We start from the raw sequence: 18,649 nt of genomic DNA, 5'->3' as shown, positions 1-18,649 counted from the left end.
TGCTGCTTTGGTTGGAAATAAGGGTCAAAGTGTTGCTAGGCCAGGGCTAGCCTAGGTATGTTCTGAGTTTAAGGCCAGCCTAAGCTACTCTAATACGAGTGGGTCATAAAAATAAAACAAAACAACCAACCCCCAAAGAAACAAAACGAAACAGAAAACCCACTAAGATCTGGGAAGTTCAGTTAGGGAGAGGCTCCTTCAGGGAGGACTTACCTGTCTGGGATAGTCATACCAAACTTCCCAGAGGTCATATGCCCATGGTTTCTGAAAAACAGAAGAAGGTGAGAAAAGGTACAACTCTATCAGTCAAAAACTGGTTTCAGTAGGAAGTACAGCTATTTGTGATATTCACAGTCACACTGACCCACGTGTGTGTTCACTGTCCCACTGACCCACAGGATTGTTCACTGTCCCACTGACCCATATGTGCATTCACTTGTGTCTCTCCTACTGTACTGGTTCTCCTGCGCAGATCCTGTTTCTTCTGTTCAAAGCATTTCTCCCTTTGTGGGCACTGACTCACATTCCAATATCATACTGTAGAATTCACTACTTATAATGAATCTAGCGTCAACTCTAGGAATGACTTGTTGAACAAACTGCTTGAATAAATAAATATGCTAATAATTTCTGGATCAGTTATTTTCTCTGTTCCTTGGACTGAATTGGTAGCAAATACCTATAACCTCAGCACTTGGGATGCAGAGAGGGGAAGGTTACAAGTTTTAGGCTGGCATGGGCTGTATAGTGAGTTCCAGCCCAGCCTCAGATACATATGTCAAGAGACAGAGAGTGAGAAAGGGGGGCACATAAATAAATAAATGAAAAGGCAAAAATACTTTAAGACAATTACAGCAATAAAATGTCAGGAAGCTTATTTTGGGCCCTACTAATGCTAGATAAGAGCTCTTTAGCTGGTTAGCTTATGGAGTGGTAGGTCCTGAAAGATCTGCGAAAGAAGCTTTGTGGGAAGCAGGCAATGATGTGTGTAGCTGACTGACTAGATTGTGGAAAGCTTAGAATCTTGTGGGTCAGAGTCTAATTTCCATTTATCTTGAGGAGTAATGAGCTACTTCTAATGGCCACTTGTTAGCCACCTCTGGACATGACCCAGCATCTTGATGGCTATTAGGGAAGTCCTTTGGAATATACAAACAGACCCCTAGCTTCGGTCAACCAAAGGTTAAAAATGTTGCCATACGGCACCTAGGTTTGCAGTTGAAAATCCCCCTGCTTTGCTGTGACCTGCCTGTCTGGCATTTCCACTGATACATTTGAAAAGTATCCATTTATGATTTGCTTTGTTCTGTTACTATGAAACTTCAGAAAAGCATCACCACATGGAAACATGGAATTTGAAGTGACCTCTATCTGAGCTCTTGAGTCATAGTCAGTTTATTTGGTTCCAGAATATACAGACTCTTATCCTCTTGAGGATTTGCATTGATTGAATTCGTAGGTAAAAATATTTAAAATTCAAGATAAATTCTAAAGATGTGAAAAATGGCAACTTACATCATAAAGAAATATAGCTCCAGCCACAGTGATCATAAAGTAAAATGTAAATCGCCAGCTGCCAAAAGAAAGGAAAAGCATTAGTCCTCTGGAACAGTAATTGCCATGTGATGGAAAAGGGAATCTGGCACAACAGACTTTGAAGAACAGGTATCCTAGAGTCAAACAAGTAATAAGCTCATCTTAGCCTAAAATCCACATGGGAGTGCAAAAACCCAAACAGTGGAAAGAGCAATGCTGGACACACCTTAATACCTGATCTCAAATACTACTCCAGAGCCACAAAAGCAAGCACACTGTGGTACTTGCTCAAGAAGCAGACATATAACAGATGGAATATGATAGTGTCACAGATACAGCCAACAAAGATACCAAAAATACATTGAAAAAATATAGCCCCATCATAAATGGTACTGGGGAATCAGGAAATCCACATTTGGGGCTTATATATTTCTCACACCATATAAAAATCAACTAAAAAAGTATCAAAAATATTAATGTGAGACCCAAGAAGACATTGAGAGGAAAAATTATGTAAAGAAGTTCAAGACATAAACATAGGCAAGGGCTTTCTCAAGTGGACTGTCTAGCTCAAGCCATTAGTGAAAGTGAGAACCAATAGGAGGATGATTCAAAATTAAAGGGTTTCTGCACAGCAAAACCCCTGCAGTTAGCATAGAGAAGAGACAGCTCAGTGCCAAGTGCACACCAGATACAGGGAGACTATTCAGAAGACTTAAAGAACTATAAAAATAAGACAAAATGCCCATCAAGTAATGAGCTATAAGCAAACAGAGAGTTCCTTAAAGATAGATAGATAGAGAGAGAGAGAGAGAGAGAGAGAGAGAGAGAGAGAAGAGAAGAGAAGAGAAGAGAAGAGAAGAGAAGAGAAGAGAAGAGAGAAAGAAAGTAAGAAGAAGAGAAAGCGCTCCCTCACAAATCAGGCCTCAGGTGGCTTGTGGGAGAAGAATTCACTCCTGGTCCTATAAATCTAATCAAACTCCTCTGGTGGAGGGGCATAGGCCCTGGGGAGAAATCTTCTGTTGGTTTGCTCTATGAACATGCTATGAAATGCCTTCCAAATATTTATGGTCAGACGATAGTCTAATGCTGCTCTCAAGATTGAAAGAAAAACTTTCCTTGTATATCAGCCAGCAGTTAATACTTGTAAGTGATTACTGGGTGTTCTGAGTCCTAAATGGGGCACCTGTATCCATCCCTGCCACAAAGCCCAGTGACTATGGTGGGAGAGGGCCAGTGGACAATGGGAGCGCTGGAAATACTGTCCTCTTCTATGGCACAGCCACAGTTACTCATTAACTCACAGCCCAGCATAAGGCCTGTGCAAAATCAAGCTGGTCCACATTCCAGTTCAGGTGGGGGAGGGGCCCATGAGGCCCCACTGTAGCATAAGAATTATTTGCAGATGACAGCTTCTGGAGAGGAGCCACTTGTCTTCAGAGGTATGGCCACTGGTATGGTGCCTAAGCTCCAGGGCCTCCAAGCACATGCAGGCAGAGTTTGCTGTGCACAGTGGCTCCTTCAATAAAGAAGAGGGCAGAGATGACAATCTGATGAATGTACACTAGGTGCATTCTCACATCTTCTGCTCTAACAACCACGACAGAAGACATGGGACAAAGTCTTGAGACTTCCTAAGCTCAGCCCTAGAAAGGAGAAGCAGCAGATAAGATGTGCTTAAGGTTTGTCTGGGTTCAGGCTGAGCACAGAAAGTCTGCATAGGCACTGGGTTCACCTTAGAGCCTCGTGTCTTCTAGAAGAGGAGAAGGAAGCAAGGAAAGTTAAGAGTAACATCTTTTCCTCATTAAAAAAAACCTTTCTGAATTATAAACATTTTCCTTACGTTGTTTAGCAATGTACACTGTTTACACCCGAATTCAAACCTTGGGTCTCTCAGTAGCTGCTAATTGGACATTTTGCACTAAGTCCCTTGTTGAGCTGCTGTAAGATTGTGCTCTGTGCTTTCGCTTGTTACCTTTGCAGGTGTATTTAATGAAACCATTCCAATAAACCAAACTTGCCTTTGGTGAGGTAGGGGACAGATCCTATGAAAAATGGAGAATGCATTTGGAGCCTTCTCCTCCAGTGTCAGGGTGTGCTCTGCATGGCCACACTGTTGGCTAAAACTACAGTGCTACCTAAGCCTCCTATCCTTCTTACCAAGATTCCTGGAATTTCTGCAACCTGCAAGGCTTGTTTTGCTTCTGCCGAATTCTAAACCATCTTTCAACCTGGCGCTCGGTCAGATTACACTTCTTTGCCAATCCATAGACATCAGTCTGAAAAAGAGAAGAAATAAATGAGAAAACAGCAGCCAACATGGCATCTCAGCAGGTAAAAGCAGGACATGGGGAAGAAGGAGTGTCTCCACAGGCCACACCATGGTCTCCACACACACATGCACAAGCACATACACACTCTGCATATCTGTAAAAGCTAAGGTAAAGAACAGAGTCAAATGTCACACAGTTAGGGGATGGTGAGATGAACATGCACAAGACTGTGAGCCAGGGAATTCACTTTTTATTGTTAGTGAGATCACGTTCGCACACATAGACCCCAAGCCAAAGCCAAACTAGCTTGTGGATTACTGAGAAGAAACGACTATCTATATACTAGCAACCCTCACGTTGCTGTTGAGTGTGCCAACTCACAAAGATTTATTTAGGGCCTGCTAGGTGCTAGATAGAGTAGTAGAGTTTCCAGTGCCAATCAAACATGATTTCCTCACATTTCCTAGGGAGACACAAAAGTTTGCCTGAGAATTGCTAGGGCTTATGGGAAATGTGGAAATGGTCGCAGGTTGACAAGACGTGGGCTTTCTGTTACTTCATGCACTCTTTCTGATAGCCACAGATGATAATCTAAGGAAACCCCCAGCAGATGCTGCTTAGCCACCTTCACAATCAAACAGGTACACAGTCTATTTCAAAAGAATCCAAACTATTTCTGACCATTAAAATAATGATTATAAAGTATAATAATGATGATGGTTTCTCCTCTGGGAAGCAGATGGTTCACAGGCTATGATTAAAAGTAGGAAACAACACGGATGATGGATCACTGCCCAAAGATTACAAAATGCAAAGCCCACTAGAGCCAGAAAAGAAACACTACAGAACGAGAGGACCAGACGGTTTCACAGTGGTGTTCACAGGTGTGTTCTGTACAGTAGACCTGTGGTCACCAATGCTTTCTCCTTCCACAAGGAACATGTTCTTTATCTGATTTTTTTTTAAGTTGCATTGATCTCTTGGTCTTTCATCTTTTAATATAAGAAAATGCCCTCCTAATTCTGTTATAAAAACAAAACCAAAACCAAATTGCCTAAAGCTAATTCTCAGCTTCCTGCTCAAGACACAAGCTGTGGCACAGTGGGTCCCATCCCCAAGGCCCAGCTGAGACCAAGCCCTAACATTTCCAGAGAGAAAAAATACAGTCCTGGGTCTTTAATGTGAAGCCACCTCTAAAATCAGAGCTTCACAGTAAATGTGGGCCAACTGCAAATGAGCACTCTGGGTGAGGAGAGGGGTGGTAAATTTGACAAAGTTGGCTGCTGGTCATCTAGCAGGTTATAATCAGGAACCAGGACAACAGCAGTCACCAGAAGCTACACACTGAGCACAGGCAGAAGAGTGACTGTGGTTCTGTGTCTTTACTGAGTGGCTGATCTGTATTTCACTAACCTGATGAGAAGGCAAGAAACAACAGAGACCAGAACATGTTGAAATCATCATCTCACTACAAAGCAACTCATTCAATGCTCTATTTCTAGGTCAGGGATTCTGGAACCATCACTGGTTGTTGATGTTGTTTCTTTGAGAAGACTGAACAGGTCGCTGCTTACTAGTGTGTTCTTCCAGCATGTACAACAAGCTCAAGATCTAGATTGGCCAGTCTTATGTGGCTGTCCTAAAATCCAGCAAGGAATTATGACAAAGAGGCCTGGTGAGATGTGGAAAGACAGGATAAGTCTGGCCATGCCTCATGCATGCAGCTTTTGCAAGTCACACTGTAGCTGAGCCCTGAAGCGTGCTGGAGAAGATGGGGAGGTCCCCCATTATGGTTGTCTAGAGGTGACAGTGGAATAGTGGGGAAGGCTTAAGGATCAGAAAGTATCCCCGAGGAAAGACACAGCTACGGAGAACATGTCAGGCTGGGTCACTCCAGGGAGGATCTGGTCTGGAATGCACATGGTGGGTTACAGTCTGCTTGAGTTTTAAGACCTTACTCTTGTAAAGGTTACAGTGAGGCCAGAGACTAGAGGTAGAGATCATGTCCACATTGCCATGTTGCCTTTCTGAGCTAGGCTTCTGTTTTTCACAGCAAAAGCCTCTCCCCAGGTCAAACAAGACAGCAGGATGACACTCCAACACAAAGGTGGTGGGCAGGATAGGAAGTTGAAAACCAAAGGCTCAACCCTGCTGCCAATTAGTCAGGGAGCCTTGAGCACTGAACTCCCTGAAGAGAGTGGTATAAAAGCACCTGCTACTTGCCTTACAGGGGTGGGTGAGGGCCACAAGGTGAACGTGTGCTATACACAGAATCCAATGTTGCCAATGCTCGGAAGCTTATCTTCACAACAGAAAAAATGACTGTGGGCTGAAAATCATGTACTAAATAGAAACCTATATACATCTTTACTTCTAAAATAACCAGCCTATTGATTCCCTAAAACAAGATGTAATTCAAATTCTGATTGTAGTGCCTCTGTCACCGGCCTAATCTGAGTAGCTGGTGCACTGTATTCTGTGTCCTTACAGTGAAAACACCTTAGAGCACAGATTACCATCTAAATATCTTATTCACCCAGTACTGGGAGATAGGCAAAGAGTCTCTCCTTATTAGCAGACCGGGTGCAATGCTAGGTGTTAGAGATTCAGCAGTGAGCAAAGCAAACAAGGCCTTGCATTCTTTCTGGAATTTTCCCAGATCTTAGACCAATCCAGTTTTGTTACTATTGTATCATTTCTACAAGCACCTGATTAGTACATTCATCCAGAACATAGTAAACGTATATTGTAGGTGTTTTCTTTCTTGTTTTGGGATATAGGTACCTAGCCCAAAGCCCATCTGGGCAATACTGGCACCATAAACATATTTTTTTTTCAAGAGAGAGGAGCCTTACACATAAAACCATCAAGACCCATTCTCTTAGCACACAAAACAAGCACTTGCTGGACACCTAAAACATGCAGAAAAGAGTTCAAGTTGCTATGGGAATTGGAACAAAGACAATTAAGAAGCAAGTGTTACTCTCTGGGATAGTCTACATTAAAAAGTCATCTTTTTCAACAGACACAAAATTCATGGTATCGACCTCAAATATTAGTCATTGGCATTTACTTTTTTGTGCCAAGGATGCTAAAAGAAGGGCAAATCAAGGAGCCCAGGGTTGATACAGTATACACTGCACATAATCCAACTTGTTTTGTTTGGCTCTGGGTTGCATATGAATCAAGAGAGCTATATGTGTGGCCATAAATATTTATAGATGACAATGTCATATTACAGCCAGACACTTCTGGTCACTCTAAAATGTCTAGGAGCCAACTGTTTGAATGACTGTAGGTGTCACCTACAGGTTTAACTATTCTATACAATTCTAGGTTAGCATATGACTGTAGTGGTTACACTCAGGACTTGATTTCATAGGAAACAGTTTTAGTCTACTGAGTAACTTGCTTTAAACTTAAGCTATAAGTGGAGAACATGTTTTAGCATGGTGCTGACCAATGCTCTTGAAGGTCTTGTGAGATTAGTTTGTTTCTGCATCTGAGTCCTGACTGGTGCCACGACTATGCCTTCCTGAGTTATAGTCTATCTTCCTACATTCTCGAACCTTTCAGAATATGTGCTTTTCTGGCTGTCTGGATCTGCTACCCAAATGTGTATCCTTTTGTGATCCAGGAACGCTGGGAATCACAGTCTTTCCCATCACCTTCTTGGTTTGGTAGAGAAAGCCAATACTATGGGTGAGTTACGATGTCTTTTCTCTCACTTGATTGACATGTCTGAGTTATACCTATGTCAAGTTGGACTTCACTGTTTGTGGAGTTGAAACCAGAACAACCCCAACTTTGTGAGTGTTTGCTTTTAAAATAAGTTTTCCCATGCTGTGGATAAATAACCAAGTCCTTGGGGTGGAGTTTAAGGAGCCCTGCAGGATCGTGGGCTGGTATGGGCTGAGCTCCTGCTCCTGGTCCAGCTGTATATTGTGTGGCAGCTGGCTTCCCCTTCTTCAGCTCAGTTACAAATATCACCTAGTCTAATTCTTTCCCGGTTTTGTTTTGACTGTCACTTGGCCATTTTCTTTCCTCAGGAAGCAAGTTTTCTCAATCATTACAAATATCTTAGTCTTCAGAGGTGTTGAGATGACTCCGTGGGTAAATGTGCTTATCAGGTTCAGTCTGATGGCCTGAATTCAACCTCTGCAGCCTAGGGTGAGAAGGAGAGAACTGACTCCCAAAGGTTGTCCTCTGATCTTCTCATGCACACCAAAGAATGTGTGTACCTACACACACACACACACACACACACACACACACACACACACACACACACACACGCACACGTGCGCACGCGCACACGCACACATACACACATATACCCACATGCACACACACATACACACACATACACATTCGGGTGACCATGATCACTTAAAGTACCTGGAAACAGAAAACAGGTGATGTCAGACTGTCCTTGTTTAATAAAGTCAGAAGCCAAGAGCAGAAGGAGCTATCGACAGCTCTTCAGCCACGAGCTACACTACACTGTAACCCTCATGTTGTGTTAAACCTCAGCATACCTTGCTGTGCAATGACAATCCCCCAGCCTATAAGCACAGCCCAATTCAACAAATGCAGTTTAAATGGCCCAAAACTTTGCCCCTAAAATGTTGGTAGTACACAGTCTTGATTATTAAGAAAAGGCACGTGGCAGCTTCCTCTATTCAGGCTGGAGGAGAGCCACGTTGGGAGAAGGTATATTTTACCTATTTTAACTGTGCAAAATAATAAGGCAGAGGGGCCTGGACACACCTCACAACTATGGGGTAAAGAGTTTGTGATAGAAACCACCAGTGCACGGCACCACCCAGGGATACTTAGTATTGTGAAAGAATTGGGACGCTCTTGAAAATTCAATTTTGGGGGAGAAATCAGGGCTTCTACATGTTTCTGTGTATGTTGAGGCTTTGGATAAAACAAGGGCAAGTGTGAACAATGACTTCCTGGGACACCCTGATGTATTTGCATAGGAGAACAATGGCTTCCTGGGACACCCTGATGTATTTGCATAGGGGAACAATGGCTTCCTGGGACACCCTGATGTATTTGCATAGGGGAACAATGGCTTCCTGGGACACATGATGTATTTGCATAGGGGCACAATCATCAAATTATCAGGTGACACCTTCCTCACAAGTTTAAAAACTTAAAGATGAATTTATGATATTATTTATTTGCATTTTAAGTCCGGGCCTAGTATGTATCTCAAGGTTTTCCCCAGAGTCACCACATAGTCCAAGCCAGGGGCAAATTCATGGTAATCCTTCTGCCTCAGGCATAAGCCACAACACCAATAGAATTGTTAATGCATGATACTACAGCTGTAAGTAGCTTTAATTCTTAATGCCAGTGACTTTCTGACACATATCTATAGTTTGTCACATTTGTGATGCTTCAGCAAATGGCAACAGAGCAAAGCAATGTCAATGTATTCAATGAATGAAACCCTTTGGTGATCAAGTGGAGACTTCTTTGTACAGCCAAAGTCCGGATATCTAAACCATTAAGAAAGGGGGTCTTCCAAGTAAAGAATTGAATTGTTACTTACATGTGATGGTTGACTTGTGGAATACTTGAAAAAATTCTCTAAGATGGCATTGGGTTTAATTTTATGCCGTGCCTTTTGAATGCCAAGTGCATTTGCTAGAGGTGTGGCAACAAACCTACAAAATATGAGAAGAAGGTTTGAGAAGTAAGAAGTCCGTGCCCATACCAGAAAACCCAGGCTGTACCAGGGAAAACTCAGGCATTTGCTTGTATTGTTCTAGTCAGGATGCTGAGTGTGTCCAATGGGACACATTGAAAAGCTTAGTCCATAGGGTCTGTGATGTTGGAGCTGTGGAAAACCATCAAGAGGTAGTCCAAGTGGGAAGTCCTGAAGTTACTGCAAGATTGTCTTTCTTCCAAGGGGATCTTAGGACCTCGGAGTCTTTGCTCCTTTTCCTTTCTGTACTGCCACAAGCTCCTGCTACACTGTGACCTCTCACCAGAGCTAAAGCACTCAGCCTTGAACTGGAACCTATGTCTGCTTTATTAAATTAAAATCTTTGGGGCATTTTGTTACAACAATGGAAATCTGACTAATACACGTTGTCAACAGAGCTACCTGCAGCCATTCTCTGCCCACCAAAAGTTCTGAGGAGACAGCTGGATGTAGAGGCTAACAACTAGCCTAACACTTGGGAGTGTGAAGGAGAAAGAGTGCAGTGAATTTGGAGCCAGCCTGGGAAGCACAGTGAGTTCCAGTGTGGCTTCAGTATCTCAAAAGACAGACAAACAAAATAATAATAACACCCCAAATCTAAGTCTAAGGAGAGAAAAATTTTAGACCTACAAACAAGCAATAATTTAAGAATACAGAGCTCACTAAGTAATTTAGAATTTATGTCACCATGAGTCTAAATACATTTATGTGCAAGATTTGGGAATTAGGATGAAATATTATATTTAGAATTTAACTTTAAGACGACCAGGGTTAAATTAATTGTTCACTGCTTTATAAGAAAGGGGAAAAATTGCTTTCCAAAATAGCTGAACCAGTCTGCATTCCTGTCAGTATATGTGTCAGGTTCCTGGTTACTCCAGATCCCACAGGGGTGTGGCTTTGCTGGCAGCAGAAATCACACTAGCTGTGTAGTCGTTTCTACCCATTTCCTACCAGAACTGTTAGTATCTCTAACTTCCGTTCTCCCTTATTTTTCTAGTTTCTTAAGGTGGAAATGTATTACTATCTGATCTTTCTTACTAAAGCAAGAAAGAAGCGACCTGGCTTTATTTACACTGTCTACCCCTGCTTTGGGCCTTGGGCCTACACTTTTCTTTCCATGAAACTGTCCAGTTCTCAAGTGTTGAACTTTGAGTCGATCTTTTTCAAACCATATTTCAAAGACATTAAAGAATTTATAGAAGGTAAACTAATGAGAAACTACTAGTTTTAACCTAAATGAATGAATGAATGAATGAATGAATGAATGGTCTGCCAGTATCAAATGGATAAGGTATATGAAGGCAACCCAGAAGGTTGACATTTACAGTAAACCTTCTAATCTAGTCCTTGATTCCCAGGAGATATTGGCTTACTCTCATCCACTATCAGAAACATTGTACTGTGAGATTGTAAAAGTCTATATAACCAGAACAAACAAACAAACAGCTAGACAGACAGACATCAGACAAACAGACCCTCACTCAAATCAACATTCTTGAACCTGTTGTCATGACGTTTGTTTGAGCACCATCGAGCATTCAGGATTAACCTCCTGTTTTCTCACCTGCAGATTACTTATTGGTTTTGCACCATCTAAACTGTGCTCACAAATATTTTGTAAGAAATAGAAAATACGTTATTTAGGGTCTAAGTGGTTTAATTTATACCAAATAATGTAGAATCCCAAGGAAAGTACAAAGTTTCTTAATTTGTGAGGTGTGATCTCTCTGTCGTGTCGAATATTCTTTCTGTCTCACTGAAAGAAACATGCTTCTGTAGCATCACAGAATAGAAAGAACTGAGCTGGAGAGATGGCTCAGTGTGTAAGAGCACTGGCTGTTCTTGCAGAGGACCCAGGTTCAAATCCCAGCACCTACATGGTGGCCCTCAACCATCTGTAACTTCAATATCAGGGGATCCAACACCCTCTTCTGACTTTTTCAGGCACTGCATACATATGGCGCACAAATATATCTGCAGGCAAAACACTCAGACACATAAAAATAAACTGAAGGAGAGAACAGAATGAACTCAGGATGTCTTGTTGGGAATTAACTTGATAAGAAGTCAGAAGATAATGGCTACACATAATACCTTGAAGAAGCAAGAATGACCCTAAGATTAAAGATGGGATTGCTTCCTCCACTATTGTTAGCCAGTGAGACACAGACATAGAGACTTGGTCCCCCACAGCTGTGATGCTCTGGCAACCAAAAGGACGCTTTGTCTCACTGTCTCACAGAGACTGGAAACATCTGCCCACTGAAAAAACAGGACATCTGTAGTGGAGATAAATAAAGGCCCCAGTTGACAATTTCAATGGTAATTAGTAAAGTTCAAAAATAGAGACTAGTTCAACCAGTAAAATGTCATTTGTGAATTTGAATGTGCAGGGGTAAATTTTATTTTCTTTGTATATTATTTAGAAAATCAAACTCCATATGTAAATAGTATAGCTGTTTAGGAAGAACAGGAGCTAGATAGATGGCTCAGTGGTCAAGAGTGCTGTGGCTCTGCCATGGAACCTCAATCCATTTCCCACATTTCTCCAGCTGCAGAGGGTCCAATGCCTTCTTCTAGCTTCTACAGACACCAAGGTACATGTTTCAGACACATAAAGAAAAAGAAATACTTCTAAGGGAAGAGAAAATGTATCAATAATAGGTACACGTGAATAAAAATAAATGGTTTTAGAGAGAAGGACTTTTCAAGTACATTGAGCCACAATTTAAGGGTAGACTAGGGTTCTCTTCTTCCTGAGAGCAACAGTAGTCCACTTTTGACCCCAGGGAAGCTGCTGTTTGTACAAAACCTTTTGGTGAGTCCATGGACTAGAACTGGTCAAACAGACTCTTCAGGCGAGGTTATAAACACATGGTCTGAGCTGCATTTGATCTTGGACTACTTGATCTTTATCAGGCCTGTTGTTAGTCTCTTCAGTTCTTGCCACTCAAATATGCCTTTTCTGCTTCAAACGAGCTCATGTGTGCGCTCAGAGCAGAGGCCACTACGGAAGCTGCACATGAGCATCTGCTTTGTTTTGTCAAAACACTAATACAGTGTTAATATGTGGTTGAATAAAAATACAGTATATAGAAATATCTATACAAATTAAATAAAAAAAAAGTTTAGTATCTTTGAGAAAGCAATTTAACATTGTTTTCTGATTTCCTTATGCTTGGGAAGAAAGGACAACTATATAACTTAAAAATGAGCTATCCTAAACAGGGGTAGTTGGTTTGCTCCTTAATGAGACATTTCTGGTGTTTTCCAGACATCTTCAGTAAATATTTTTCTAGTACTGTCACAATTTACTATTATTAGTGTTAATCATACAAATCAATGCAATTCACTGTGATATTTCCACATATGCCCACATCACACATTCATCATGGCTGTCTCCCGTCATTAACCCTGTCTGGATCTTGTTTGATTTTTACTCTAAGGGTAAGGAATGCATGCAATGATATCCACACCTCTAATTCTTCCTCTCCAGCCTGCAGACAATGTTTCATGTGCACTCTGAACAAGAGACTCATCAAGGACAAGGTCTTGCACTTTACTTGACCATGGTAGAGTCAGCAAAGTTGGGTGGGGTGGGAAGAAGTACCACTTACTTTTCAAAGAAGTATCTGACGACCATTAAGAGAAGGGCATATGGAATTGTGATATACAAGTGGGAAGCTTTCACGAAAATGAGCCCCTCATGATCTTCCAGGTCTGACCACTTGATTGTCGGAGGAAGCCAGAGTCTCTCTGACCAGAACCATCTTTTAAACTTCTGAAACATTCTAGACAAACAAAGACAAGGTTACATTAGACTCATAAACTGAGCACTTGGAATTGTGATATTGTCGAATACTGTCCTTACAAATGCCTAAAGCAGGATCTGAAAATAAGGAGGGTAAGGACACTGGCTCTCACTGTCTTCCACTGCGTTTAGCAAGAAAGCAGTATCTAGTGCCCGCAGGGTGCTTAGACTATGGGATGGAGAATCAAAGCTTCACATGCTCCTCTTCATATTTTGGGTATCAGACTCTACAACTTCCAAGTTTCAAAAATCAAGACCCTGAAAGTTTCAATATGCAGATGAAACTTCACAAGCACAAGACATTTCCTGGGAGATAAACAACAAGGTTTATTATGCATGCCATCATATCAGGAATCTTTCTATTTTTATTATTTTGTGGTAGTAGGGATTGAACTTAGAACTTCACTCCCATTAGTCAAGGACTCACCAGTGACATACATGCCTGATCCCCTTTTATTTTGAAGTCAGTTGTTACTAAATTGCATAGACTAACCTTGCACCCATTTTACAGCCCAGGCAGACTTCTAACCTGTGATCCTCCTGCTTTGGCTTCCTAGTAGCTAGGATTACAAATCTCTGCCATTGGGCATGGCTCCTGTTAATAATTATATTTATGGAGACTCTCTTGTCTGTTAAGCACTGTGCTAGGTGTGGGGTACACAGTAGTTAATAAATGAGGCTCCAATCTTGAGAACCAAATAGACTTGTAGGTGAGGCAAGCCTGTTTAAAATGAGTAATTTTAATACATATTTTTTAGGCTCCATAGAAATTGTGAAAATCTAGTGGGTTAGTTTTGTTTACTATTATCATTAGTATTACTATGTTATTATCCCTTAGAAGTTTGTTGTTCTCTAATGAGAGACAGAAACGGGGTGGATCAGGGTGGGAGGGGAGACGGGAAGGAACTGGGCGTAGAGGGAGTAGAAACCAGAAGCAGAATATGTGTGTGGGAAAAGATCTCTTTTCAATAAAAGGGGGAAAAGAGAATCCTAACTAGGAAAGAGAAATAAAATAGAGACTAGGACTGCATGGTGCTGTGAGGTAAGGCTGGGCATTGTCCCAGCAAGGATATGCTCACTAAAGATGGCCAGCTGCAAGTGGAGGTGGACCGGGGAAGAGAGAAGGGCAGGAGCGGAAGCTGATCGGCAGCAAGCAGGGCTGAAGTGTGACTTGGCTCCTTTGTGTCCCTTTGCTGCCCCAACAACCAACCCAGAAGCATCTGTGAGCAAAGAGTGCAAGAATTCCTCTCCATCACCAAGCAGCCCTGGGCACCTGCTGGCCGACCTCTTGTCCAACTCAAGTCTGAAATTGCTGTAGGCTCAACCCCAAATCCTCCCAGATCAGACAGCAACCTCAAGCTTCAAGCTATTTAACTTGTGCTTTTGACAACTGGCTACATGTCTGGGTGCTCAAAAAGCCTCCTTTGAGTATGATTACTTTATTAGAGTGGCTTGCCAGACTCAGGAAACATGGGCTTACACTGGTTTATTACCAATGATACAGGACAAGAGACATAGGAGGGGCATTGATTGTCTGTGTTTTTTTCAGGTACAGGTGCACACATTAAACTACCTGAAGCTCTTACAAAGCTGCCCTGTTCCTACTGAAACTTCATTGTATAGGCATGATTAAGCCACTGGCCACTGGCAAAGAACTGAACTCTTAGCAGCCCCAGAAGCCTCTCCCCAGAAGCTGAGGAGTATGGTTGGTGGCAGAAAGCCTGGAGTCCTGCCTTGGTCCTTCCTGGGCCCAGCCTAGTGCACCATCGACCAGTCAGCTCATTATCATACAGGAGCACACTGGCCCGTCAGAGATTTCAACAGTTCCAGAGGTTGTTTACCAGGAGGTGTGCACTCCGTCACATCACCAGCGTGTTTTATCCTCACCACGGAGGCTATGGACATTTCTGTCCCAGCATTTTGAGACTGAGACTGATATGTCTCTGTAACTATTTAGCCAGAAACATGGGTCAAACTGTCCTTCGAGTCACAACCTTGTGCCTAGTGCTGAGAGCAGTACCAATTCAGAAGGAGCCATATCTGCACAGCTGTGCCCTTGGAGACAGGTGAGCTCATGCGTGGATTATCATTTCATTGTACTCCCTAAGCTGAGCTGCCAAGTCATGCACATATGGTCAAATAAAGATGCCCACCAATACACATGAATCTTCTCTTGGCCTTTCAGCCTGCAGAGAAGAAAGGGAGGGAGGTTCCAGCTAGGCCAGAGATGCTGTGGTCGGAGCCAGAGAAGGCCAGGGACAATAGATAAATTGGGGCGGGATGGAGACATGGGATTAACAAACGCCAGCAATTTATTTGCTGAAGTAACTGAGGAGCTCAGTGTGGTCTCCGGCATTTGACATTAGTTTCCTACAGAGGAAACTAAGAGACATGGTGTGGGCTGAGGACGTAGCTCAGTGGTAGAGCATTTATCTCGCACACACAAGGCTCTGGCCTGAGTCTGACCTTAGCATACCTCCTTTCCACCCAAGACTAACCTGTGCAGCTTTTCACACCCGGTACAGCTCAGAGCAAGGATAAGCATAGGCCTTTGAGTCGTTCTCTAATTCTTACAGATTTTAGAAATCAGTGCAAGATAAATCCTCTTACCCAGCCTGGGCTCATCCATATCAGAAATACATATGAATGTAAAGACAAACATATCTCTCCAGGAGTTTGCCTCTACAGATTTGTGGCATTATTGGCTCTGATTATAATTAAAATACCAGGGCTAGGAGCAAATAGCAATGCAATGAGTTAGGGATTTCCCCCCCTAGTATTGTTTAATAGTTACAACACAAAATAAGTTGCTCACTCCTAAAACACAACTCACAGTAACATGGATTTTTTCTGCCTTGGGAGAAATACAATTTTTTTCAAGCAGCTTATAAGTTATGCAGGAGTTAAGTCCTTAACAGTGGATGCAAGCAGGGCTTCAAGTCTGCTGGAAACAATAGTCAATTTAATGCCCAGCCACACCAAGTAAAGGCAGCCAGCCAAAGAAACAGCTTAATAGAAGACAGAGAGGGCAGAAAAAAAAGACAGCCTCCAGAAATATAGCTCACACTTAAAAACAAAACGCAGACAATGCGTACGCCCCAGCCTTTCCTTGGGTGTTGCTATCAAACGCCCAGGACTGAGGGTTCAGGGCTCTTAGGACCCTTTGTTCATACCAAAGACAAGAAGAACTCAAAATGAAGCACAGATCTAAATGTAGGAGCCAACGTTATACAACTCCCACAGTATGATAGTGGAGTGAATCTTGGTGATCTTGTCTCACACCAGGTCTTCTGAGATGACAGACAGAGCAGAAGTGGATCAAGAGAGATCAGAGGGAAAGATTCCTGGGCATCAGTGGACATAAGCCAGGGACAGCACCAGGGACATGAGCCAAGAACCCACAGAACAGGGAAAAGGGCCTGAAAGTGTGTCTCATAGGAAAATGGTTCAAATATGCAAAAATCCTTATGATCCACTAATAGCAAGACAAATAGTCAGCCTAGAAAGTATCTGAGTAAACATTTCACCTGAGACACACACATGGTCAGTAAGTTCAGGAAGGGATGCTCAGCATTATCGACCATGAAAGAAACATGTCCCAGCATGGAGCGTGAGAACAGAGCCTAACAAACACTGAAGGCCCAGAGAAGTCAGAGCCCCAGGCACAGTAACTCTTATAAAGGAAAACATTTAATTGGGGCTGGATTACAATTCAGTGGATCAGTTCATTATCATCATGGCAGGAAGCATGGCAGCATGTAGGCAGGCATGGTGCTGGAGAAGAAGCTGAGAGTTCTACATCTTGATCAACAGGCAGCAGGAAACTGAGTACCACACTGGACACAGCTTGAGTATATATGAGACCTCAAAGCCTCCACAGCTATCCTCATCCTCCAACAAGGCCACACCTCTTCAGGTGCCACTCCCTATGGACCAAGCATCCAAACACAGGAGACTATGAGGGCCAAACCTATTCAAACCATCAATGTACCTTGGAGCTGTAGTGGTGGAGGGGACATTACTGGCTTGAGAGAAAGGGAGGTGACTTCTGAAGGAAGAGCGTGGCATTTCTCTGTGAGTAATAATGTATTCAAAATCTGTGTTACTACACAACAGACAATATACTGAAAAACATCTAAGTGTGCACTTTAAATGAACAATGTAATATGTAAATTATATGTTAAGAAAAAAAAAAGAGTACGATACTTCAGAGAGGAAGATTTCAAGTTCAAGGCCAATCTAAACTGTATAGTTGGAACCTGCCACAAAACAAAAAAACAAAAAACAAAACCTTCTCTGAAGAAGTGTCTCAATCAGATGACAGCCCCTCAAGTATAAAGCTATCCACTAGATCTCCACACGTGAACCTGTGGCTTCATGAACAGGCTTTAATAATCCAGTTTCTTTTTAGCTAGCCTTCCCACCTTCCTTTGTATTCTCTCAAGATACATATAGTATGTGAGTGCATGCATTTGTGTATCATGTAAGAGGGAGGAGGGCCGGGGGAGAGAAATAAGAGACATAGGAGTCGTCTTCTGGCTTTTAGCCAGTCACAATTCCCACTCAACTGGCCCCTTGGTAAGGCCCATAAGGTTACACCCTGCATTATCTGTTAACACAATTCTGGCAGCTTTCCTAGTAACAACACCTTTCTCTGACCCTAGTGTACTGCACAGGTCATTTGGGAGGTCAGTCAGTACTCAGTCCCCACAGAAAACATGAAAAGTCACATCCACATGTGGCAATAATATTATCAGACTGGGAGCTGGTGGGGACACCTCTATTCATTAGCATCTCAGAAGGCCCAGTCAGAGACAAGGTCACTGAGATTCACTTCACAATCATATTCTATGTGCAGGTGTTCTTTGTCCGATGCTTTCCTTGGGACATCCAAGGCTGCAGCAGCCAGTGCTATCCTGAAGGGTCGGACAGCCTCCTGCACAAGTGGCTGCAGTGCAGAAAACATGGTTATTTCTCAGTTCCATGGCCTGCCTTCTAGTCCCAAGGTCATCCAAATCTGACTCACCAGCCTTCCCTCAGGAAAGACTAATAATCTCCAGTAATGTTTTTGTTTGTTTATTTGTTATTTGTTTTTTTTGTTTTGTTTTTTGTTTAAGACACCAAGAAATGGGAAGAGAGGGAAGGAGAAGGAGATCCTACAAAATTCACAATAGTGATTCTGTCACTAGGTGCGTGGGACTGTGATCCATTAACTTTTTAGTTAATTTAGTTTAGTGGTTCTGAGACCCTCGCTGTCTCCAATGCTATGATCTTATACTCCTTCAGCTGAACTCTAGACTTAGT

At 42.5% G+C, this 18,649-nt stretch overlaps 1 protein-coding gene across 1 annotated transcript in view; it reads right to left on the bottom strand.

Annotated features, from left to right (window-relative positions):
- CERS3 (ceramide synthase 3) overlaps positions 1-18,649 on the bottom strand; it is a gene marked incomplete at its 3' end in the record, with an annotated part of 79,216 nt that overhangs the window by 42,413 nt on the left and 18,154 nt on the right. Inside the window, exons 2-6 of the mRNA XM_080914256.1 lie at positions 13,152-13,325; positions 9,376-9,490; positions 3,697-3,815; positions 1,516-1,573; positions 214-264 (exon numbers count right to left, since the gene is read on the bottom strand). Of these exons, the coding sequence (XP_080770382.1) occupies positions 214-264; positions 1,516-1,573; positions 3,697-3,815; positions 9,376-9,490; positions 13,152-13,324 (516 nt within the window). The 5' untranslated portion in view covers position 13,325. The remainder of the gene's footprint in view (positions 1-213; positions 265-1,515; positions 1,574-3,696; positions 3,816-9,375; positions 9,491-13,151; positions 13,326-18,649) is intronic.

This window comes from Micromys minutus (assembly GCF_963924665.1).
Source record: "Micromys minutus genome assembly, chromosome: 3".
Taxonomy (NCBI): domain Eukaryota; kingdom Metazoa; phylum Chordata; class Mammalia; order Rodentia; family Muridae; genus Micromys; species Micromys minutus.
Note: the sequence above shows the minus strand (reverse complement) of the source record. Positions and strands in the feature narration are given on the sequence as shown.